The sequence below is a fragment of the Aptenodytes patagonicus genome, chromosome 2, assembly GCF_965638725.1.
Source record: "Aptenodytes patagonicus chromosome 2, bAptPat1.pri.cur, whole genome shotgun sequence".
In the NCBI taxonomy this organism is placed as follows: domain Eukaryota; kingdom Metazoa; phylum Chordata; class Aves; order Sphenisciformes; family Spheniscidae; genus Aptenodytes; species Aptenodytes patagonicus.
The window spans coordinates 153,052,612-153,076,960 of record NC_134950.1 but is presented as its reverse complement, the minus strand read 5'-3'; the positions used below and the strand labels follow the sequence as shown (position 1 = coordinate 153,076,960).

Here is a 24,349-nt window from a genome sequence, read left to right as displayed (position 1 = left end):
ACTGAACTCTATAGCTATTCTTTATTCTGGGAACATAAGCCCTTTTATCGTGTAAGATAGGAATAAAGTGTTTTTTCTGTTAATCGTGGTTTTAAAACTTTATGTTAAACAGTTATGTATAGTTATGTATGTTATGTACAAATGACTAATCACACTGACACCATATGCTGTTTGCACTTCAAGATAATTCAAAGAGCCTATGTAAACTGATAAACAGCTCTTGCTGTGGATGATTCCTCCTCTTTAGCCTCCAGTACGACTTTTATTACAACTAGTAATGCAGCTTCTCTTCACACTAGTGAATATTTTCCATGAGATTTTACATGACCTGATATCACAATCATTGAGAAACCTAAGCTGTTTCAGCTGATATCTGCAAAAAAATGTCAAATGGATGCAATTCAGAGTTTACTCATAGAAAAAAGTGTTGTTCTTGAAAATAAATGCTATTTAAATGGCTTATATATACCCGAATATCTTCAGGATCCAAACTATGTTCACTCCATGCTGAATTGATACTGCTGTTCAGATAGGATCCAGATCGACCCATATCAAGCTCATCTTCATAAGCTTCTGTAGCTATATCATCTCTTGGGTTATTGCTTGAATGTGAAAACTGCAACAAGGATTCATAAAAAAGATGTTGCCATCAGTGCAAAAGTTTACTTCAACATCACTGTAAGAGTTTACATCAACAGTTTTTATAGCACAATGATCCTTCTATGGATTTCATGTGATTTTCTGAACTCAGAATACTAGCTACAGGCATCATTGGCATAAGTAGTGTCCTACAGAGTATCAGTATTTTATGGAAGGAACTCTTATTAATGATGGCTTTAACTTGATAAATCTTAAGAGATGTGCATAAGGAAAAACCTCCCACTTATGCTGATGCTTATTTGAACCTCTTTAAATTGCATTTAAATTAAGCTAGTATGGAAATAGTCTTTCAGCCAGTATTTCCAATTAGGCTGCTAAAACCATAAGACTGTATTTTATATTCCATACAGTTTAATAATCCTGCAGAAAGCAATTCTCCCATTTTAGATCCTGACCCTGAAAAGGAAGAGATGGGGTGGCAAAAATAAAGGAAAAAGAAAAGAAGGAAACAGATAAAAAAGTAGACAAGTTCATTTCTCTCTTCTAAGTTTTAGCAAATGCTTGGGTCAAGAGTTGGAGAGAGGTTGTCAGCTGTTTTTTTATTCATATTGATTCACTCGTCTATAGTTACTATTGTCCACACAGTCATCTGGCCTCAGGACTTTATGAATGGAACTAAACCTTGTGAATCTTCTCTTAATTCCCTGAATTCTTTGGTGTGCTGGAAGAAACGTTTGTGCAGTGTTACACAGATAATAGGCTAAAAATGGAAATGTTGATCAGTAGTTATGAGTCAGCTTCAGAAAAGTCAATAAATTTTCTAGGTTACTCTAGAAAGACATCTCTGAAGATATGTAATAAAGTATATGAATATAAAATAGAAAATAATAAGACTATTGCTAAAGACCAGAAAAGTAATTTAAAATAAAGCAAGGTTATTCAGTATTAAGGCTGCATCAATGTGTCCCTTTGTTATGATTGTTTAATGTACGTATGTTTGACAGTTATCAGCATACCCTGTTCTGACACACAGGCAAAAGATAGGAATAGCAGCTTCATTAAACTGATAATTGTATCAACTTGAACTGCTTAATGTTCTTCCTTCATATGTAGCTTTCACATTTATTGTTCTCTTTGACTCTTGACCTTTTGATTAATATTATCGGTCATTTCAAAAGCCATTATAAAATCATTCGCTTTGCTGGGGTACTAAGAAGAAAGCTCCATTCAAATCCTGTGGAGTGGTGCTACAGACAGGTAGAGCTGCCCGTGGTTCTCCTGCCCCTGGTGAGACTGACATACTGTTGCTTTGCTCCCAGAACCTGACGGGAGGCGTGCTGCAGTGCTTGGAGCGCTTTCTCTTCTCTTCCCTGCCTCCTGTCATGCTCCATCTTCTTGTGTCCCACGCACACTCATCTTCCTACCCAGCGCTGGCTCCGTATCATAGGCCATGTCTCCTCTCGGTATGCAGCACCTGTCTGTCCCAGGCTCTCACTCACAAAGGGCTCCCCTTTTTCAGCCTGTAACAACTGCCTGGTTTAAGTCCCAGCCTCTCTATCTCATGGCTAATCCAAGCTCCTCATTCTAGTTTTATTTAGCAGTCCATCCTAGTCTTTCTATCCCCTTGCCCAAACTCTTTGTCTGATCTCAGCTAACTCTGGCAGCAGCATAGTTGCCCAAATACCCGAAATAAGCATTGTCAGGCAGGATTCTTTCCTTCTTGTATTCATCACATCAAAATTTTAAGTACTTTAAACCCCTGGAATTTTGAAAGCTGAAAGAAAGAATCTTTGAAAATGTGTAAGAGTTTTTAAAATAAAAAAATATACAGCTTTTTAGGTAACACAGCCAAATTTTACATCTTCCTTTTCTATCAGTTGCTTGCTAATTTTATACAGCATTGCTCCTGCATGACATTTATCTTCCTCAGTCTTGGTAAAGGAAAAGAGACAGGAGACTCAAATACCTTAGGGATCAGAAGTAGCCCAACAGTGACTGTCACAGTCAGGTGTGTGTGTGCAAAGAACAGCATCAGCATCCAGTCAGACTGAAGTCTTGAAGCCAGAACGAATCTGAAAATAGAATTCAGGGTTGCAATTCACTGCCTTTTCTCCAGTGCATTAGATTTAACATTTTTAATGTTCCTTAGGTTTCTTTGCATTGAAAGAGCAAACACAACTGGTTTTGTTCTGTATTGCTTTCATACAGACTAAAAATTACATCCACATGCTTTACTTACATACCACAATTCCAAAACAACTCCGAAAAAACCCCCAACCAACAAGCCAAAACAAAATATAAAGAGAAACAACAGACTTTAAAGGATATTGCTTATTCCATCATTCTCACTCTATTTAGCTGGGGTTTTGGATGGTTTATATTGTCACAGCTTCTTTGGCCTGAACTGAGTTATGGCAGTTTACATACATTAAGGATCTGAATGGATGATTTTAGGTTAAGTAAGCACATGTACTATGATAAATTGCAGTGCACTTCATAAATACAGGATGTCCATAGATCGCAGCTACAGAGTGTGGCTGATAAGCCATCAAAGAGAGAACTGAATCAAAATGCATTTTAGCGGGAAGCAGAGAAATGGTCTTGATTGCAGGACCGCCCAGCTCAATACCCCAGGGCCCAAGAGCCTTGCGAACGCTAGGAAATGAGTGGCTGAACCTCCCAAATGAAGCAATTCCTTGCTGAGCTTTCTAAAAGAGTGGTAGAACAAGCGCTGCAGTTAAAGCTAGCTGGAGCATGCTTGGCTTATCTGCTTTAGTGAGCTCCCACAGATAGAAATGGTAAGCAGTGCAATGGATGAATGGATGTACCACTGGCCTGTAATTTGCAGGTTTACAAAAATCATTCAGATAGAAATTACATTTGCAACTTATCCAAGTCCACAGTGTGCATCTGCACGTTTTGCAGAAGCTTTTGTTAACAGAAATAGTCTGGCATGAAACACTGGCTTATATACCATAATAATACAGTCATCGTTTCTTGTTTAATACTTTGTAAATGAAATGTTTCATGAACACGATAAAATATTATAATTATTCTTACAGAGATGTTGCTGTTGAGGCGTACAGGGATATGAGGAGGCTCAGGCCTGAGATTTAGCTAACTGAACACAACATGAGAACTACTGAAGATGACGTGAGAAACGACAGGATATAACATACCACAGAGCAAAAAGTGAACAGAAGTTACAGACAGTGCCGTAAGGGATGGCAAGATTTCACAGGTGGTTAATGGGCAGTTATTTGAAGGGTGGCCAAACTTCACAGGTAACTGAAGGGAGCACTGGGAGCCTTCAAGGGAGTAGGACTTGCAAGATCAGCGGTACTGATGTAACCATATCAGTAACAGCATATAAGGCTGTGATTACCTAGCTAATGATATCAGAAATACCAAATTTGAGTACAGATGTAGCAAAACTGGGACCAATAGGAAAAAAGTAATGAGGGGTGAGTTGCTTATTTGGGAGAAGACAAGGACAGAGACAGAGGGGGGCTAAGGTAGATGGGGGGAGAACAAGCATGGAAAGAAGGGGGGATAAAAGGGGCTAGTGACATGTAAGCAAGTTGGAACTGACTGAGCCCTGTATCTGACCACTGCATCTCCTATCTTCTCATTAAATCTTTCTCCTAATGTCTGTGTGATCTCACTCTCTACGCTTTGCACGTGTGTATGTGCAATTCATGAGCAAACCTCAGGCTGGACTAGCCAGCATGAGAGACCCGCATCTGTCATATTGGTTATAATCAATTCAAAAGTATTGTAACTGAATTTTATATCTATCAGGAATGAAAAGAAAAATGCTTCCATCATATACAGATTTTAAACATTGTTTTTGCAGATGTTTGTGTTAGGGAGTAAAGAAGATTTTGAGAGTATCTGGACGTTGAGATATGGGGTAGGAGAAGGTGAAGGAAACAAAAAGTTGCAAGCCTGAAAAGTGCAGTGAACTTTATAACAATGATAAGGGAAGAGAGCACCTGGAAGGAATAGAGATGAAAGATTTGCTTTGCTGATGTTTACTCAGAAAAAATTATGCCTCATGGAAGCAAACATCAAGAAGTCGGGGAGAAATGTGAGTTCCAAGACAGACCAAGGAACAGAGAAGAGTATCTGAAGACTGTCAATGGAGCGATGTAAAAAAAAAAACTTAGTAGATAAGGTCTGTCAGGAGGCAAAGGCAGGCGTGAAAATGTCATAAGAAAGTCATAAAAATCTCTTACAGGATGAGATGAAATTCATGTTATCTTGCTATTTCGAATTTTCTAGGACCAATTCATTTTTACAGGGTACTCTGTAGGAAAGGCATATATAGTAATTTTCATGTAGCTCTGGCAAAGACCCTTATTTATTTGTTACTACTCTAATAATTTACAAGTATGAAATGTAGAGCTCATTATAAACTTCATAAGAAACATGCTATATATTACTGTTACAGCAACATGTGCTTTATATTACTGTTACAGCATCACATGCATAATTATTTTTTATGTCAGCATATAAAACACTATGCTTCATGCACAAACCAGTATAATTATCTTAACATACAGCTGCACCTCGCCAATCTGTTACACATCAGGAAAAGTTCATATAAACCAACATTCTTACCTGCTGTTTTTCTAGGGATACAAACCAGTGAGCAGTATGTAGATGACTGAAGACAGACAGTAGCTTTGCTATATCTAATTTATCATATATACTGAACTTTGATCCAAGAACATATCAGCTAGCTATACTGAAAAGAATCCTAATTATACAATTAACAAGTTGATTGTACACATTCTTAAATCCTATGGGAACAGCTTTAAGTTTAGTAATCACTTAATTTGCAGAATTAAATATTTATGAGACCTCCCATTATGCATCCTATCCCATTCACCCATTTTAAGTTGCACCATATGAAACCTGAAAGATAAATAGTTAATTACTAGATCTACAGATCACTTGCCTAATTGTATGGAATATAGCAGAGATAATGAGCTCATTGTGAACTGCAACAGCCATATAACGTGGCTCATGAAATGCTGATGGGACTGTCCGCACTGCATAGCAGAGATAAACACCCCACAAGAGGAATAAAAATTCAGCTGTGAGAAGAACAAAAAGAAATAATTTGCAATTAGTTTTATAGATGAAAAAGGAAGGAAATTTGAAGTACTATAGTATCTTCTGTATGTGTGAGTATCTATGCAAAGACAATATACACTCATACATGTATATATGTACACACATAGGCATTCAAACACTTTCAGATACTGTCACTGTACGTGATATATTTGGTTTTAATTTTACACACTTCTTTTTTCCAGGTTGGGAACCTTTACATTCATGGTGTTTCAGTTTTTCAATTGACAAACTTTAAGACAATGTCTAATAATGTCTTGCTTGCTTGCTTTTCAAATTGGTACTACATTAGTTTGACATAACAATAACAAGTATTTTTATTTGTAGCTCTGGTTCCTGTTATAAAGGCAGATACCGGTGCTACTACTAGACTACAAGCTTTTTAAGACAACAGTTTCATTTCAAAGGTTTATAACTCAGATGTAACAATATATTTTGGGTTAAAAAAATTCCTCTGTTCATGATAGTCAATTCTGCTGGTGCCCATAATATGATGAGTCATTTCCGAGGGTCTAATATAATTATAACAAATGACATGTTTCTCTGTTAGGAGAAAAATGAGTAAAGAAAGAAAGGAGAAGGAGTAAAGGGTCAGGATCAGCTTAAACTATACTGTTAGAGCTAACTCATCTGCACCCAGCAGTACTCTGACTTCAGTTTCCAGCGGACAGTCTGCTGTGACATCATTTTGATTTTGATACAAATGAAATGTTTTCATACTCATCTTGAAAAAACTCCCCTTCCAGAAAAAAAACCACAGCTCTGCCATCTAGCTATGAGTAGAGCTGGTGCCTGTCCCTCTTGCCTCGCAGTCTGGGTTGATGATGGCTGGAAGTGTTTGAGTGTTATCCAGCAATGTGCAGTTCCATGTTAGACCCCTGCAATGCCGGCACTGCTCCGGACCAGCTTCAGAAATTGAGTGTGATCCCATTGTTACTCATACACTGCTTTTGCCTTGTTGAATTTTTGCAGTAAAAACTACAGTCAAATGTAGTATAATAGAAAATCAGTTCTTTTTCATACTTATTTTTGCCAACACATGTTATTATACTGTAACTAGAACTCGTGATCAATGACATCGCTCTATGGTAGTGACCAATATATCATTACTGGTCTGGTTTGGATAAGGACACAAATGCTTGTGAACCCTGCCATTAGCAACAGATTGAAATAAAACTTCTGCATTGGATATCTCATGAGAACAGGTCCTCTGGTTCCTCCACTTTTAATAGTCCATAACTGCTGTAAATTACCTATATGATATTGTTACAGCATTTCAAAACTTTTAGTTTTGCTATGAATCTCAGCTAAAGTCAGTAAGAGACAAGTCTGGGTAAAATGAAAATGAATTTAGTTACACAGATCTCTCTGTGTTTTGAGAAGAGTTCAGTTTGAACAACACTTTGCATGTTTCTTACTTTTATCAAAAATAGATGGCCTGGCTTTAAGATCACCATTTTTACTACAACATCTCCTACATAAACCCAACAGTTTTACCAGTTACATAAAAACGAACATCTGAAAAGGCATAATCCACACATGCTGCTATTTTTGTGTTCTTCCTCACCAAAATCCCAACAATAATAAACCTTTTGACTAAGTAATAGTTTGACTTGGGACCTTACTGAGTGTCAAAATGAAAAAAGCATGGTATGAATCTTCTGAGACTATGTGTCCCAGCCTGGTTTTGAGCTCTACAAAAGCACGTATGCAGGTATGTCTTTCCCACATCCCCCATACACTCACTGTTTGGGCAAACTGGCTGCTACTTCCATTTCATTCCTAGATAATTAGCTATGCTACCAGTGAAGTCTATTACTCTGGTTTCTTAAAAACCAGTAACACAGCAACAATCTACCAAGCCATCTTGCTCCTGAAGTCTTCTCTGAGCAAGTGGAATACAAATTTTGCTTCAATGAAATAAGATTAAAGGCTCCTTTACAAATGCTAGCGGTTTTGTTTTTTGTCTTTACGTACACTTGCCTCGCATATGCAGAATCATGGCACTGAAATGTATTGCTCTTCAAAGCACTGAAATTTATTGCTTTAATTGCTCCGTATTGATTTAGAAGAAATTGAAAAGGAGAAAATGGTTTAACATTAGGTTGCTGAAGCCAGATCACTGTATCTTACTGTCCTACATTCTATGGAAACTCTTCTTATTAATACAGTTCAGCAGGTATTCCCCAGAACATGCCAGAGAGCCTATTTCCTCTCATTTTGCCTTTCATCCAAAGTCCCCCTGCAGTAAAAAACGCAACATTAGCAGCAGAACTGAATAGGTGAGCTAATTGTGAAATAACAGGCATACTCCACAAAACTACCCATGGTACATTCTTCTTTCTCTTCCTCAGCTGAAGTGAGAAGAGCCTCAAGTCTCTTATTGATTGAAAAGATCAGTTACAAGTGCTAACAGAAGCTGAAAGTTTGAAGAAGTTTGGCTTTTAAAAGGATGAAAACACATGTATAAAACTCCATGTGCTGAAGGTATTCCTACTTAAACTAAAGAGTGTGAGCCAAACTTTGCTTATTCTTAGAAGAAAAAAAAAACTGGTCTAAGTTTGAAGATTTACAAGAATTATTTTTTTTTTAAATACAGATTTGTATATAGGTATCTCAGAGAGCAAATGAAAGTGAAAAAGCCACACCTCCATAATAAAAACCAATTTCAATGAGCTGGGCTAAGTAGGAATGAAGGTAGCATTTGATCTCCAGATCTGATTAATTCTGAAAATTTCACAGTTTTCAGTTTCACAATCATAGTTACAAGGAGTTCCTAAGACAACAAGAGGAGATTTCAAAGTATTAATATACTGGACCATAACAGTAGTTTGCACCATTTAATGCGTAATGCTTTTATAAAAGCTTTACATTTAGAGCAGAGCTGGCATTCCTGTCTGCAGATGATAATTAGTGTGACATCTGGTATGCAACACAAATAGGGAATAGCTTTTAAAACACAAGGTAAAATAACAGAGTTCCTAAACTTGCTAAGTCTAACTCAGCAATAACAAACAAAACAGACTGATAGAAAACCAATTTGTTATCTAAACCACTAATTACACAGCTTAAATGTATCATATAGAAGCTGTGTTTGAGGGGAGAAATCAAATTCATATAATTAGCTACAGACTATTAGTGCAATTTGTAACAAAAACCTGAAGGTGTTATAAAATTTTGCTGTATTGTTTTCTATATGACCTTTTTGGTTTCTCAATATAAAATAAAGTGACATATTAATGTATTTATTACACCAATGAAAAGCACTGATATAACTAACTTCAAATAGATACATTAGATAGATAGATAGATAGATAGATAGATAGATAGATAGATAGATAGATAGATAGATAGATAGATAGATAATGGAGCACATCTGGCCACCATGCAGCAAGGTTCTTATGTACCACTGATCTCTGAGGTCTTATTAGTTCTGTCTATGGCACACTAGTGACTGTTTTGTGCCAAATATCTTTAATGATTAAAATCTGTGAGATGTGATATGAAATTTCTATTTGGCTTGCTGAATAATTTTCCACTACAAGCCTGGTGTAGAAGAGTGACTTCCTGACCACTGAAGGAATATTTTAGCATATTGCAAACCTGCCAAGACCAAACTCAAAGCTCAAAACACATGATCTTGTTCCTTTAAGTATGATTTATCATAAGGCTTACAAATTAGCCCATTTTACATATTAAGAACAAGAACAAGAAATACCTTCTTTTCCCCTTCTGAAAAATGATGGAAATTCCTAGGAGAGAGAGCTGTCAACAGCTATCTGGACAGAAAATGTGGAGTCAAAAAAATAAACCATAAAAGAGCTCTGAAAAAACCTGCAGTAGCTATTCTATAACTGTCCAAACGAGGCATTCAGATTTCGGGTGCAAATGTCTGATAGATAAGAGAGTAAGAAAAGGCACAGTTGCTTTAAAGGCATAAATGGATGTAGGTATTAATGGAAGGTAAGAGATGAAAATGTAATCTGGCCTCAATATGTCATGTGCACAAATGAATTAATCTTTAAATATCTCTCTTCCTAGTCACTACGTATTTCCTGTCCACATAACCTTTTATCTGGTCTTTGCACTATGTAATCAACCTGCTTAGTTATATTCTTTGGTGTTTAAAAACCACGATCGTTCATTTTCTTTGCAATGCCCATCATGTTTTTGGAAAATGGAGCATTTTGGAACACTTAGCTTGGTCATCCAATACACTGGACCAGACTCATGCCCAATGCCACCAGCCTGTTACAACTAAGGGTGCGCCATGTCTGCTCACTTGAGATTTGTTTAGGCCATGGCTCATATTCTGCATCTTCTGATAACGAAGGACAATGATAAATGTTCACAGTATGTGATATGTATCTGCTCTATAGAAAAGAACAGACTCGGGGTTGGTATTATTGACTTAACCACATTTCCTCAGAAGATCTGGGTTAATATATTTACTAGGTTTTGCTAAACATGCAGTTGTCTGTGTTGCAAATTATTCTTTCGTATTTAAAGCCAGTACAAGGCAAAGCTGTATCCAGAGACAGTCTCTGTGACATTTTCTTTCAGTGTCCATTAGCTGAGTTGTGTCATGCCTTACACAGCACAGCGAATGCAGACTGACCCGCTCCTGCCTGTCCAGCCCCCAGCACAAGTAAATTCCTGCGTTAATGCATATCCCCTCTCATTGCCTGCCCTGCAGATGTCTGTGCTTCGCCTGGCTGCACAGAACTGCAGAGCGAAATATGACTGAAATGCAGCTGAAAGCAGTGATCAAAGCCACTTTTCTCTCTTTCAAGATTTGGAAAAGTCATTGAGAGCCTCCTTACACTTGAGTGGGTACGGGAAGAGAACACCCACAGATGACAAACGGGGTAAAGGCAGTAAGGGAATGACTTCAGGAGAGTTAAGAAAAAAAGGATTCAGAAAAGCAGAGATCATATAAGGAAACATGAAAAATCAAGAAATGTGAAGCTGGATTTTTGAACATGGCTTACACACCAACCCTTCTTAGAGGCCTTAGGAAAGTACTTCATCCTTACTTCTACGGCTTTGCTGTCTCTAAGAACTGGACAGCACTAAAATAAAAATACCACATATGCAGCCTTAACTTGCTCTCTTTTGCATATATAATCTTCAGTTAACTATATCATTTCTTAAGACACCAGACATTTAATGCATGTGACAGAGTAATTCCAGAGATAAATCAAGGTTGGCTCTGTAATTTGTTGCAAATGACATTTAAATGATATTTAGATGTCTAGTGAATGACAGAAAAGACTGCAGGGGAAAAAAAGCAGTCTTGTGCACATGCACAACTGAATTCTAACTTTGTCTGTACCTCAAGCTCCTGTGCATATGAAAAAAGTCCCCACTCAAGCTAAACTTCACAGAGATGATCACACAGAGCATTTCTCTTGCTATTTGGGTGACAACCTAGGCATTTTTGCTGCGATTTGCAGCAGAACTAAGCACCCAGGGCTGTATTTGTAGACAGTGAGACCATACATAACATGTTATATATAGATTTGTAACCAAGTCAAAGGCATTGCAAAATGGGCACCCAGATTAAATGGACCATATAACCCTAATCTTATCGTGCCTCAGCTCTGGCTGTGTAAAATGGGGATAATGCCACCCTGTCACTGCAAGATGACAGCAGAAATAAATTTATCCAGATTTGTGAACAGTTTAAATCCTAAATCCGCCATGGTCAGGAAAGGAAAGTGAGTTATTTCAGGCTGTCCTGGTTGCTTCTCAGCCCTCCTACCCTGCCAGAAATTCCTTTCTCTTGTGCCTCTTCAGGCCAGCCTCTCGGTGGAGATGGCGGTAGGCTAGAGCTGCTGAAAGGAGCTCCCTGGAGCCAGGATACCCATGCCCATGCTCGCTTGCACTCTGCTGTCCAAAAGCTACCTGCAAAAAGAAGACGCTCCTGAAGGATTAAAGCCCATTTTCATGACTGTATGATGTTCTATGTCTGACCACACTCATTTGCTTAAAAAGCACCGTCGTAGGCCAAGAACAGGCCACTGCTCTCCAGAGACGGTGACATGCTCTGCTTCCTTTCCTTACACTAACAAGGGAGAGCCCATTACAGCTGCAACTTGACTAAGTTCGTTTGGTATTCTGAACTTTGCACTGTTGGTAAAACAGTACTGTTCCAACAGTTACACCATTTTTTCCTCAGGTTTTGGACACAAATTACTGATTACAACTCTACTTACATCCATAAAACAGCTACAACAACTCATCTACTTCTCCATCACACTTCATTTCATCAGACTAATGTCTACATTTTAAATCCCCTTTACTGAAATGAAGTGAGCTATGGATCTGGAAGCACGGCTCTTCCATCCATTCATCCACTTAGGGTGCCGGCTGGAGCTGAGCATGCACCACTTTAAAATAGGAAAAAAATTGTGTTCTCGATTGCTCCTGTGTTGCCAGCCAGCGCAGCCTCTTTCTGCCTCACTGCGTCCAATCTCCCACCTAGTGAGAGTTGCACCATGTCATAGCAGAAGTTTTTTTCTTCAACTAAAAGGTTTTTCATATATTTCAATGAGCTGTGATTACATGTATAATCATGTGTTGAGTTATTGCTAGCAAATTATAAATTACCAGAGGTTTATCTGTCTCTCTCACCATATCTCAGCATCATTTTAATTAGCTAGGCACAGCAATACAGAGACCTATGTGTGGAGTAACAATGAATAGTGCCAAATCCTGACTTTTTTTTTCTACTGGAACTTCCATGGCCTGTGGCTGTGCAAGGCTGAAAGAAGAGCAGGGGTCTATGGGCTGGCGGGGGGCACAGCACACTCCGTCCCTCACACAGCCACAAGTCTGCCTTGCAGGTCCACTCGAAGTAACGCAAGGGACAAGCTGACCCACGGTCTATGGGCCCCATGGCTTGAGGGTGACCTCGAGATGGCTTTTGCTGGCAATGGAGACATATCCACTGACTTGAGTGTGAGCAACATGCCTAGGAGTCTCACTGAACGAAACATATGCCAGCACCCAGGTCTACAATCTCCAGGAACTCCCCTCATTTCTGCATTTCTTTTAGCCCTTATACTCATGCATTTTATTCCTTTTTCTACACAGATGTGCTGTCCTGCCTCATTCCTTCCCTAGCTCACTGTTGTTATTAAAGCCAGTTGGCCACTATTCTGTCTCTGTGTGCCCCATCATCCGCTTCACGTGTGTGCAGATGAAAGAGGGAGAACAGAATTAGAAAGTTCTGCCACCAGCAGCTGAAAGCAAGCTGAGTGTGGGACCTCTACTCTCACATCTTATAGAGGATGCAAACAAATGCCAATGGTCTCCAAAGTACTTGAAGGGCTGGAAAGACTTGGAGCAGTACAAGAAGTGGATTAAAAAAAGGGTGGTGCAAAGACAAGATCAAGTCAGGGCATCTTCCAGCCTCTCCCAAAGCCATCACCTCCCGCAGGTGGCTTGCAGAAGAATCTGAATATCACATTTACCAATATACAAACATGCAGCTAAGGTAACCCAAATATGGTTTCCTTAGCAGAAATACTTTGTAGAAATGGTGCCTAAATAAAGGCTACAGGATTTCACCTGTGATGTAGCAGATACCAAGAAAAAGCAACATTACTGCAGGGGGTAATGCAACCCAAACTGCTCAACCTGTTCCAGCTATTTTTGAGAAAGGAAAACAGAAAAATGTTGGCTGGTCATTGTTTAAAAAAAAAAAAATTTTTTTTTTTAAAAGCTCCATTCTCCATCATCATTGAGCATGTTTTATTTTAAATTAAATTGGAATAAACAGCTAATATGAGATGAGTGAATTGTCCCACTTGATTTAGTCTCTTTTCATAGAGGAGACATTCTGCACCACTCATCAGGTTTGTTGCTCTTCCCCATACCTTTTCCAGGTTTACCATATCCTAGAGATGAGGGACAGAAACCACACACAGTGCTGGTGATGCGGACTGTGAAAGAGGTGTACATGGTGGCAGGAGGAGTGGCTTACAAGCAGGAAAGGGACAGAGCTGAAGGCTCCTTCAGAAAACAGGATTCTTTTCCTATTTCTGCTGCAAACATTTTATACAGCCCTGGTCTTATCACTTAGAGTAAGCTTTTCACAAGTGATCACTATTTTTACATGATACATTTTCTGAGTATCTAATGTGAGAACTGTAGCCAGATCTTCATCAGTGCTGAATTCTAACAAGTGCCTCCTGGTTGTGCTTTCCACATAGAGGAGGCTACAAACAGTACTCTGAAAAAACAGTCCCCAGATGTCTCAAGACAGACACTCAAAATGGATAGCTACTGTTAATTTTGGCTTTAATCTTTGTACATCGATGCTAAGGAGAACACGGCTTAAAAATGCCCATTTGGAAATGAACAGTTCTTTATTCATTGCATGCTCTGAACAACACACCCCGAATATGGCATAGGGCCACATCAAATGGGGATAACAAAAAGAAATAACAATCACTCATTCGCTGAATTCAGCAGAGGGCCTGTAGAAAATTTAATAAAGGGCCTCGTAAGGCTGTATTACAATGCCATAGCTCAAAACTGTATAGGCAGTCTTAATGCCCAATCTGTCAGAGCCTGTCCTGGCAACTCATACCCTCTTTAGATGCAAAGATGATATAGGTTAAATAGCAACAAATGAAGAGTGGGAGGGAGCTCTTTTGGGAACAGCCTGAAATACTTATTTTGTTCCTTTTCCTGGCTGAGGGCATTCAGTAACCATGACGCAGCCTCACGTTTGAAATCCTCTTGATGCCCAGGACCCAAAGCGTGACCCACTGATGAGTGGGCTACTGCAGCAGCTCAGGCCAGCTGCGCGGGAGCAGCCCAGCTCCTGCCAGCCAGGAATCAAACCGGTGCTGCAGGAAACTACCTCCCTGCACTTAGTTAATACCTGCCATTCACTTCTGGTTTAAAATAGAACATTGAAAAATACACACAGAATGCATGGGGGGATTTTTAAAAACTACAGTTCAAATCCTATCCGTGCTGGGTGAAACCCTGGCCCTGCTGAAGTCAGGAACATCCACCTGCCAAGATTTCACCTCTGCTTTTTATTTGTGTTTGTGCATGCATGTTTATCTCTCTGCCTGCCTTTCTCTCCTGCCTGGGGTTTTGTTCATTAAGCTTATTATTTTGCCTTTTTTTCCAGTTTGTAGGAAGTTCTTTTAAATCCTGTGCTGATACCTGTTTCACTTACAGGATTTTTCCCTCAGGATAAAGAATAATAGTTTGATTTGTGACACTGCGAGCCCTTAGGTACCAAAAGTTTATCACTTGATTTTTTTTCTAACTTGGAATCTAGCTGTGACAGGTAGAAGTATAGAATATATTCAGGCCATAGGAAAAAGGCTTTGTGGGTGTTGTGGTTTGACAGTGGGTGAGTGTTTTCAAGCCCTCAGGTCTTTCTCCAAAATCTCAGATTGTCAACCATGCCATGGCTCGTCAACAAGACAGATGCCCCAACCTTGAAAGCGATGCAGAAACGAACACAAAGGAAATAAAAGAATCTAGGCAAGTGACAACTAAGCTACCCACAAGTATCCAACCTCAAGGAAAATGCATACTAACTTACATTATGTTATGTAGATAAAATAAGATTTAGCGAATGCTAATTTTTCTCATCAGCATATCACAGAGTGCAGAGGCAATGCTAGAAATGGTGAGAACCTGTGTCTAAGTCCCTACTTCTCTCACAGAGAGCATCCTCTTAAACTTAATGGAAATGTAAATATAAAACATTCACTCCAATGAAAGTCTACAGAGATAGAGCCTAAGTAGCATGATTAGTATGGAAAATGCTTCGTAAAACCTAACTCCAATAATCTCTGGTAGCATAAAGGATTCATCTCATTACGACTTTCTAACAGAGCCTTGTTAATTCTCACTTCACTAATCTGCGACCTTGAAAATTCCCTCTCCACATTTCAGTACAGCGTTGACAGCTGAGTGAAACAGGGAGGTATTCCAGCAAGGGCTACAGGTGATGGAATATACTCCAAAACACTCACTAGTTTTAGATAAAATACTGTGCCTGATTAAATTAAATGAAATAACAAGCCTTTCACAAATTATCATCCAGCATTTTTATTTTAGCATTTAAAATAAATATCATAATCTATTCATTAATTTATCACATAGACTCTTTTGCAAGGCTGCTCCCAATTATAGGAATAAAAGGGGTTCTGCGTTATGGGTATTTCTCCTGACACATCTCTGAGATAAAGTATCTAATTTTGGAACTAGTTCCTACTGGCCGTAAGCTTTTCAGACTGCTATTAACAATAAAAATCTTGAAGTGCCTATACACACACATACATACACACATATATATAAGTATATATATAGACACACACATGTTAGTACAGACTTGTAGGTGTACATCTCCTGGTACCACTAATGTGGCTGCATAGTTTACAGAAGACTTGCACAAACATAACTCTTCTTATAAGGTAGTTTGGGTAAGAATGCAAAATGACAGAACATAAGAAATTCTGCCCAGTTTTGTTCAAGCTTGAGAGCTGGCTTTGTCTCTACTGCCCTTGAGTGTATTTTGAAAAATGTTAAAAATCCCTTTAAACGTAAATATACCTTAAAAAATTATCCTTGTTTTTTCCAACACTAGGCAGACAGCAACTTACGCAATTTCTTACCAAAAAGGGACTACTGATCATAATTAGGCATTAAGATCTGAGTTGTTAATCACTTCACTACCATAGCTATAAAACCCAGAGAATAAAAACATTTGTTTGCCATTATGCAACAACCACCACGATCAAAGTTTTAATAAAACTACACTGTATTACTGGCTGTGAAATGCAGTAACATTTTGATGCAAAATGGATTAGTGCAGATGACATCATCAAGTGTTCCACATTTAATTCTCTTTCGTTATTAATTTTACATCATCTCTGGCAATAGTACTATTCCATTACTGCAAAGTATAGCTACATTTTATCAGTAAATAATTTTATCATTTTATCAGGGCTCCAAAAGGGCCCAAACTGAGACGTGTTTCAAAATGTACTCCTTTATACTCCTCCCTGCGTGGTTTACCAGTGAGCATACCGACACATGGGGTACCAGTGTGCCTGACTGCCTCTGAGATCTTACACGAAGGAGAGAAGAGCAGAGCACAGGGGCACCTTAGAGCCACGGAAAGTCCTTGGTGAAGCTGGCAGCAGTGTTCTGCCCTTTAAAACTGCCGTGCATTACTATGCGCTGGCTTTCTGTACATCACTTTCAGAGAAAACACCCCTCATACCCCCAGGCTGCTTCTATCCATCTGCACTCTCATGTGGAGGAGCCACCATTACCTCTCCCTAATCCTCAGCAGCGGAGCTCTGTCAGTGGGACGTCCATGGGGGAAGCAGGGAAAGGGCAGAAAGGTAAGAATTTGTTTCAGATTTCACAACACTGATGTATTTGAGATAGTGGGTGGTACACCTGGGCTGTACTAGAAACAACGGCTCTAGGTGCAGAAGCACTGAAGCTGTCCGGCCATGGGGAGGAAGCACATTACACTGTATAACTGCACCTTGGCATGGGGAACCCACTGTTTGTTATAAAATTAAGGAAACAAAAATGTGTCATTTTCCTCCTCCGTATGAGTTCTGCAGCATGTCATTTTTTAGCTCCTGCCTATCCCATGCATTGAGAGCACATCTAACAAATACGTTAAGTTGGGACGTTTGAAGTGCATTTCCTATTCCCATTACTTTGATACTAATTTCTGTAAGGTTATGAAAGAGTGGTCTTGCAAGTTCTTTCCCTCCTCACACACAAGAGCTCTGCCCAGTTCCGTGGTGCAGAAGCAAAAAGCTTCTGTTATTCTAGTCAGAATTTCTCCCTTTAATAGTGTAGAAGAGCGTATCTTCTGCCTTCAAAGACGAAATTTCTTGAGCACCCATCACTTTGTTACTACAATCCAAGTTACAAACCTTTGAAAGTCATAAAAGTCTCAGTATATTTTAAATGTTTTACTTCTCAGCCAATTTAAAAAAAAAAAAAAGCCAGTATTTCTTTTCCCTAGAAGCTTTTCACGTGATGTTACGCAGTCTGACAAACTTTAAGATATTCTGAAAGAAGAAAAATGAAAAGGCAACCAAGCTTTATTTTAGAAATTAAAAGATAAGCTAGAAAATGAACATACCAACAGCCATCATGTAATCCCAGCGGTCTATGAGGCACATATTGAAGATCAGGTGGTCAGATGTTTGCCCTTGACCAATGAGTGGAATGTTTCTCTCCAAATTTTGGGTTATTGCAGAAGTCCAGCCAACAAGAAACCAAAAGACTATCAGGAGAATAACAGCCAGCATCCTCATCACTCGTCCACCTGTCATGTATGGAATACGCTGAGCAGTTCGGGACAGGAATACCTTCAAAACCCTGAAAAATTCAGACAGTGCAGAATTAAAAAGAGCACTAGCCGTCTCATAGGAATTAGACTTTCATTTTATTTCACCATCAGATTATTGAAAAAAATTATCAACGTTCTATCCCCTGACAGTATGTACAAGAGTGAAATTTGAAACATTATTACTTTCATATTCATCGTATTTAAATGGAACTGATTGCTGCCCAGAGAGTGCTACACAGCACTAACAGAAAATATTAGCTATGCTTATGTTAGAGGCATGCATTCACATGCTGTGTTGTCAAGCTGTTTTGTACCTTCCAGCTCCCCATGGAAGAATCCTGTCTTTGGAAAAGGGAAGGTCACTTCCATAAAATAGCAACCATGTGTGTGAGATTTCATTTTGTTTTGATGCTGTGTCTGCTTGTCCTGGTTTTGGCAGGGGTAGAGTTAATTTCCTTCCTAGTAGCTGGTACAGTGCTATGTTTTGGATTTAGGATGAGAACAAAGTTGATAACACACCGATGTTTTAGTTGTTGCTAAGTAGTGCTTACACTAGTCAAGGACTTTTTTAGTTTTCCATGCTCTACCGACTGAGAAGGCTGGAGGTGCACAAGAAGCTGGGAGGGGGCACAGCCAAACTGGCCAAAGAAACATTCCATGTGACGTCATGCTCAGTACATAAACTGGGGAAAGCTGGCCGGGGGGGCCGCTGCTCGGGGACTGGCTGGGCATCGGTCAGCGGGTGGTGAGCAATTGCACTGTGCATCACTTGCTTTGTGTATTATTATTATTATTATCATATTATTATTATTATCATTTTATTTCAATTATTAAACTGTTTTTATCTCAACCCACGAGTTTTTTCTAACTTGTGCTCTTCCAATTCTCTCCCCCATCCCACCGGGCGGGGGGAGTGAGTGAGCGGCTGCGTGGTGCTTAGTTGCCGACTGAGGTTAAACCACGACACTGCTCATCCCCAATCATACTATTTCCAGAGAAAAAATTAGCACTTCTTGCGTATTTTTCCCATTGAGTTTGATGCTTCTGAGACAATACCTTACTCCTCATAGAAATAACTGTGGAAGGCACTTTGCTAATTAAGCGTTTTCTGACTTGTTTAGAGGCAACAACATGTTTTTCAAGCTGTTTTTCAGAACCATCATAAGAAAAGCCAATCATATGTCAGGCACATATACCATGTAGCAGCCATTGAACATGTAGCACTCACTTTAAAAATATTTGCACTTACTATTAGGATAGGTTTACTCCTGCCAAGAACTGTTCAAGGAAATCTCACCTGCATTTTCTACCCACCACCACCTACTAAAGCAGAAAAAGGTCCTGCTGAGAGCATGAGAGCAACCAAATTTGAGGAAATTGGCTCAGGAAGAGGGAGTAGTTTGACTCTTCACGTAGCACAGAATCTCTCTTTCTGTTGCCTGCAGCACAGGATCTGACAGAAGCATCTAACCTTCTCCTGGTGTTTTCCTACGAGAAAAGGATGCTACAGGGGCTGCTGCTACCATTGCAGTGCTCCTGTCATTGCAGTGCTCCTGCCTTGACCCTGCCAAGTTCCTAAGGCTGGGCAGTGAGGAAAGGCTATCACTGAAGTTTTTATGTACCCAAACCTTTTGAAGCAGATGAGCTGCAGTTTAAAGGCTTTTTTAGAGATTGGTGTGAGGAGCCTTTCAAAGTGAAAAGGTGAGCTGTTTCAGTGATTTTGTCCTCCAAACCATGGTGGTTCCTGGTTTCTGAGCATGAGCACGTCCAGTGAATACTCTTGATATCCATGAAGGGACAAATTATCATTGAGGTTTAGGGAACTTCAATTTTTTCAGAAAGTTGAGTTTTTAAATGCTCTCGTCAGCTCTCAAGTCTTTTCAGTGTACCAAGCACCAAGCCATCTCCCAAGCCGTTCCGTGGCCAGGCCCGCCTTTTCAGCAAAAAAAATTCACACTCCAGATTAATATTTATCTTTATATTTGCTTAAGAGAAGGCAGAAGCAACTGGCGCTGCCTCTCAAAAAAATAATAGACCAGTGTCTTTTAAGGCAGAAGCACAAAAGCTTTTCCACATCCATAAAAATGAATCATCGTTTGACTACAAACACAGCCTTCACAGTGTGCATTAGGTGAAGTCAGAGATCTGAATATGTTCAACATTAGTCAGCTGTTTCCCTCCCAACAGTTACTCCGCAGGGAGTCACAGTTTTTGATCTTTCCATGTTTGATAGATGTTCTGCTCTCCCTTTACAGATGCTAAGTGTTTTACGTTGTAAGCAGCTTCCCAAAGACTTCAGGCAGGATAGACAGACAACTCCACAGAGGCAAGGCAGGCGACTCCCTCCGCATTGCTCAGCCACTCCACTATCATTCCACGGCAGCACCGGTAAATCCTTGTTTTTAGAACACTAAAAATCAATAAGCGAAGGCTTTTCTCCTCCCTGTTGTGAATGCCAATCAATACTTAGCTTCTTTGAAGGGAATGAAAAGGTATTCTTTTTGTAATGCACTGGAAAACACCATCTTTTCACAGATACAGTTTGCCATTTGAGAAAAATATCACACATTTATGAAGCTTTAAGAATTGCAGAAATCATACAAACCAGTTGAGAACTACTAGAAACTTTTCTTTTCTTTGTATTTTGGCTCTCCAAAGTCAATTCTTGGTGATTCTACTGAAAGCCAACATGTGAGCCTTTTCTGGACATAACAAGGCAGGACCCATTATATTTTTTCCCGTACTAGCTCATTAAATGCTGACTGTGAGACAGTTTTCTAAGGGAGAGGAGTGGGCTGCTACTACATTATTGATCTAAGCACAGTGAAACAAATAACATTTTGCAATACAGCAGTCAACCCCCCCCCCAATTTGGATCAAACCACATTTCTTTTTTTCTCATCTTTTTCACAAAAATAAGTGTCCACCACCACCACCATTTCTACCTTGAACATGTAGGCCTACATGTAACCCAACATTTACACTTTTTTTTTCAAAAATCCTTTTTCTGAGAAGCTGTAAGGAAAGCTGGGTAAGATGTGTAGTGTTGAAAATCTCCTTTCCAGAGGCTGTGGCATAAAAGTACTCAACCAGAGCATGAGCTCCAGAGTTGCAATTCCCTCATCTTCCTGCCGCAACGTGAATCCAAACCCGCATTGCTCACCACAACACTAGCAGACGTGCTCCGTCTCCTCTCATCTCCTATGTATTATTGAACATGTATCAAAGCAGAGACGAGTGCCCAGGAGTTTCCCCTCCCAAAAGCATGCCTACTCACCAGGCTGGCGGGTCATTCTCCTTCCTGTACCTCTGACTCATATACTATCAAAGTTCACCATAAAAAAGTTGATCGCTGCAATATGAGACCAAATTGCCTCAGCGAACACGTATTGTCTGATGACTGGTACCCTCCATCAGAAAATTGGGGAGTTCTCAATTCAAATGACAATGCTCAGTCCCCCTTTTTTGCACTGTTCTATATCTATATATTGGGTTGAAAAACGTATTGAACAAATGAGAGAGATTTCTCACAGGGAGGTAGGAAGTGGAGCTGGTGGGCTGCACCTATACTAGGAAATTAAATATGCCCAGGGTTGTCCCTGGCACTGATGCCAACCGGCACAGAACAGACGGCATCCGTACTATTACCCTCCAACACAGGGCTGCATGCAAGCTGCCCACTGCAACGGCCTGTGCCAACTCTTGAACCATGCTGGGAAACGGCTTGGGAGCATTCAAGTTAGCACGGGCCAAGGGCAAGCCAGGGACCACTAGAACAATTCAGCAGGACAGATGATGGAGTTCCAGTGCCAAGGAATGTTGTCTGATGCTACTTTATGAATATAGATGTAGCCCTGGATTCAAATCCCTGAGCAAATTAATGTTTAATTATGAGTATCAAATAAGACAGTGCCAACTGAAGACTCCTCCTGTCCTGTGTAACCCCAAAATGCCTCGTAGTGCCAGGCAGTGCCCTGGTAGAAGCTTAGGGCACTGTTTGAGATGTATGGCTGTCGTGGTTTAACCTCAGTCGGTAACTAAGCACCACGCAGCCGCTCGCTCACTCCCCCCGCCCGGTGGGATGGGGGAGAGAATTGGAAGAGTAAAAGTGAGAAAAACTCGTGGGTTGAGATAAAAACAGTTTAATAATTGAAATAAAATGATAATAATAATAATAATATGATAATAATAATAATGATACACAAAACAAGTGATGCACAATGCAATTGCTCACCACCCGCCGACCGATGCCCAGCCAGTCCCCGAGCAGCGGCCCCCCCCGGCCAGCTTTCCCCAGTTCATGTACTGAGCATGACGTCACATGGCATGGAATGTTTCTTTGGCCAGTTTGGCTGTGCCCCCTCCCAGCTTCTTGTGCACCTCCAGCCTTCTCAGTCGGTAGAGCATGGAAAACTAAAAAAGTCCTTGGCTAGTGTAAGCACTACTTAGCAACAACTAAAACATCGGTGCGTTATCAACTTTGTTCTCATCCTAAATCCAAAACACAGCACTGTACCAGCTACTAGGAAGGAAATTAACTCTATCCCTGCCGAAACCAGGACAATGGCCTCTGATCTAAGGTAGAAGAAGAAACTTAACCATCTTCCTCAGCATCTTCTAGCTCTTCTCCCAGCTAAAACCATTCAGCATATGCAATCCGCTTTTATGTGCTGTTGTTGGATAATCAAACCATCATTTTCTGAGACACGTCATCAGCTCTGTTTACAGGCAGATCAGACAGAACACTGCAATGTGCTCTACCTGCTTTGCTGCAAGACACAATGCTGCCTTGACCCACAGACTGCTACAGGCAGCTTTAAAGACGATATGCAATAGCCATCCTTTTTACAGAGTACAGAAGGCACAGTTCAGGTTGAATGAACTGCCTGGAGGCCACCGCAGGTAACTCCCAACTCTGCTGGTTGCACCGCCAAGTCTGGGGAGAATTAAGCTATTTGGTCTGAGGGTTTTTTTTTTTGGGGGGGGGGCTGGCTCCATATAAATGGATGAGCGGAGGGCTTGGTTACAAACACTGAGAGCTGAGAGCCAAACGCAGCCCAGCAGCTGGGAAGAGAAGTGATGCTGCAAGTGGATCTGAAGCAGAGAGACAGAGCATGCTGCTTCACAAGCAAAGCCACGTGGCCGCTGCTGTAGAAGTTACATCCTGAGATGTAATGTGTAATCTTAGAAAATAAATAAAACCATACTAAATTTTCATGTCCTATCAATAATCTGTCCTGTCAACAGAAAACATGGCCCCCAAACTATCAGCTGACTGTGTAAGTGGCAGGAACAACAGGTGGAGGATCCTGCTTCTGGCAGGTTTGTTTATTTTTTATTTCTAGCATCTGTCATTTTGTGGCTCTACTGAGTCATCCTGTCAAACTGTTCTGTTCCAGACTGATAATTTTCATTGTGATACGAAAGCTACATCAGAAAGATAACAGGTCAAGCTCTTATGAAGTATATTGCCCTCCTATGGTGCAGCGATTATGTCTTATCTGCTTTTTCTGGAGTAACAGCAAACATGATACTAGTTACTTTGAGTTTGTAAACTGACGTGATTCTACCAAAACCAGTGAAAATGTACCAATGGCACATGTATGGCACCATGTCAATACAAAAGAGAGCCTACACTTCACACTTGACACAAGGGCACACACACAAACACTGAGTGCAGGTTTTATTTCCACATCAGGAAAGATGACTGAAGAAAGAACATCAACACTTAAGGCCCAAGACCTCACAATTTGTATTTAGATGCACTCGTACCACTCGTTACTGGCTCTTGGCTAGAAAGGATAAAACCCAACTGAGAGAGAGAAATGAACAGCTTTCTAAACCACATCCCAGCTGAAAGTCTCCAAATCAGTCATTATCTGCTTCCCAAGTGATTTCTCAAGACCTCAGCATAGAATAGACGTGAAGTCCAGAAGATGCTCACTGAAATCAGGATGATCTTTTGTTTTATTGAGCCTGACCATCTTGAACCTGAGCAAACCTGGGCTGAGAGCCATGCCATGTCAACAGTATGACAATGGCATGGCGAGACCTGCATCATACGCATCATGTCCTGTCCAGTGAAAAGGTACAACAATTAGAAAAAGAAGTTCTGGCAATTATTTGGGTGTATGAATACTTCTGAGAGTCCCCATCCTATGTGTAGCCAACAGACTTGGCCACATATCACCGATAGCCATCAAAATATCTTAACTCCTTCCCACCACACTTGCAATAAATCAAAGT

General features: G+C 40.1%; 1 protein-coding gene across 2 annotated transcripts in view; it reads right to left on the bottom strand.

Annotated features, from left to right (window-relative positions):
- The window catches only part of GPR158 (G protein-coupled receptor 158), a 211,476-nt gene that overhangs the window by 6,084 nt on the left and 181,043 nt on the right, over positions 1 to 24,349 (bottom strand). For both annotated transcript variants that reach the window (XM_076331723.1, XM_076331724.1), the window contains exons 7-10: positions 17,894 to 18,132; positions 5,564 to 5,702; positions 2,567 to 2,672; positions 470 to 616 (exon numbers count right to left, since the gene is read on the bottom strand). In XM_076331723.1, the coding sequence (XP_076187838.1) occupies positions 470 to 616; positions 2,567 to 2,672; positions 5,564 to 5,702; positions 17,894 to 18,132 (631 nt within the window). The remainder of the gene's footprint in view (positions 1 to 469; positions 617 to 2,566; positions 2,673 to 5,563; positions 5,703 to 17,893; positions 18,133 to 24,349) is intronic.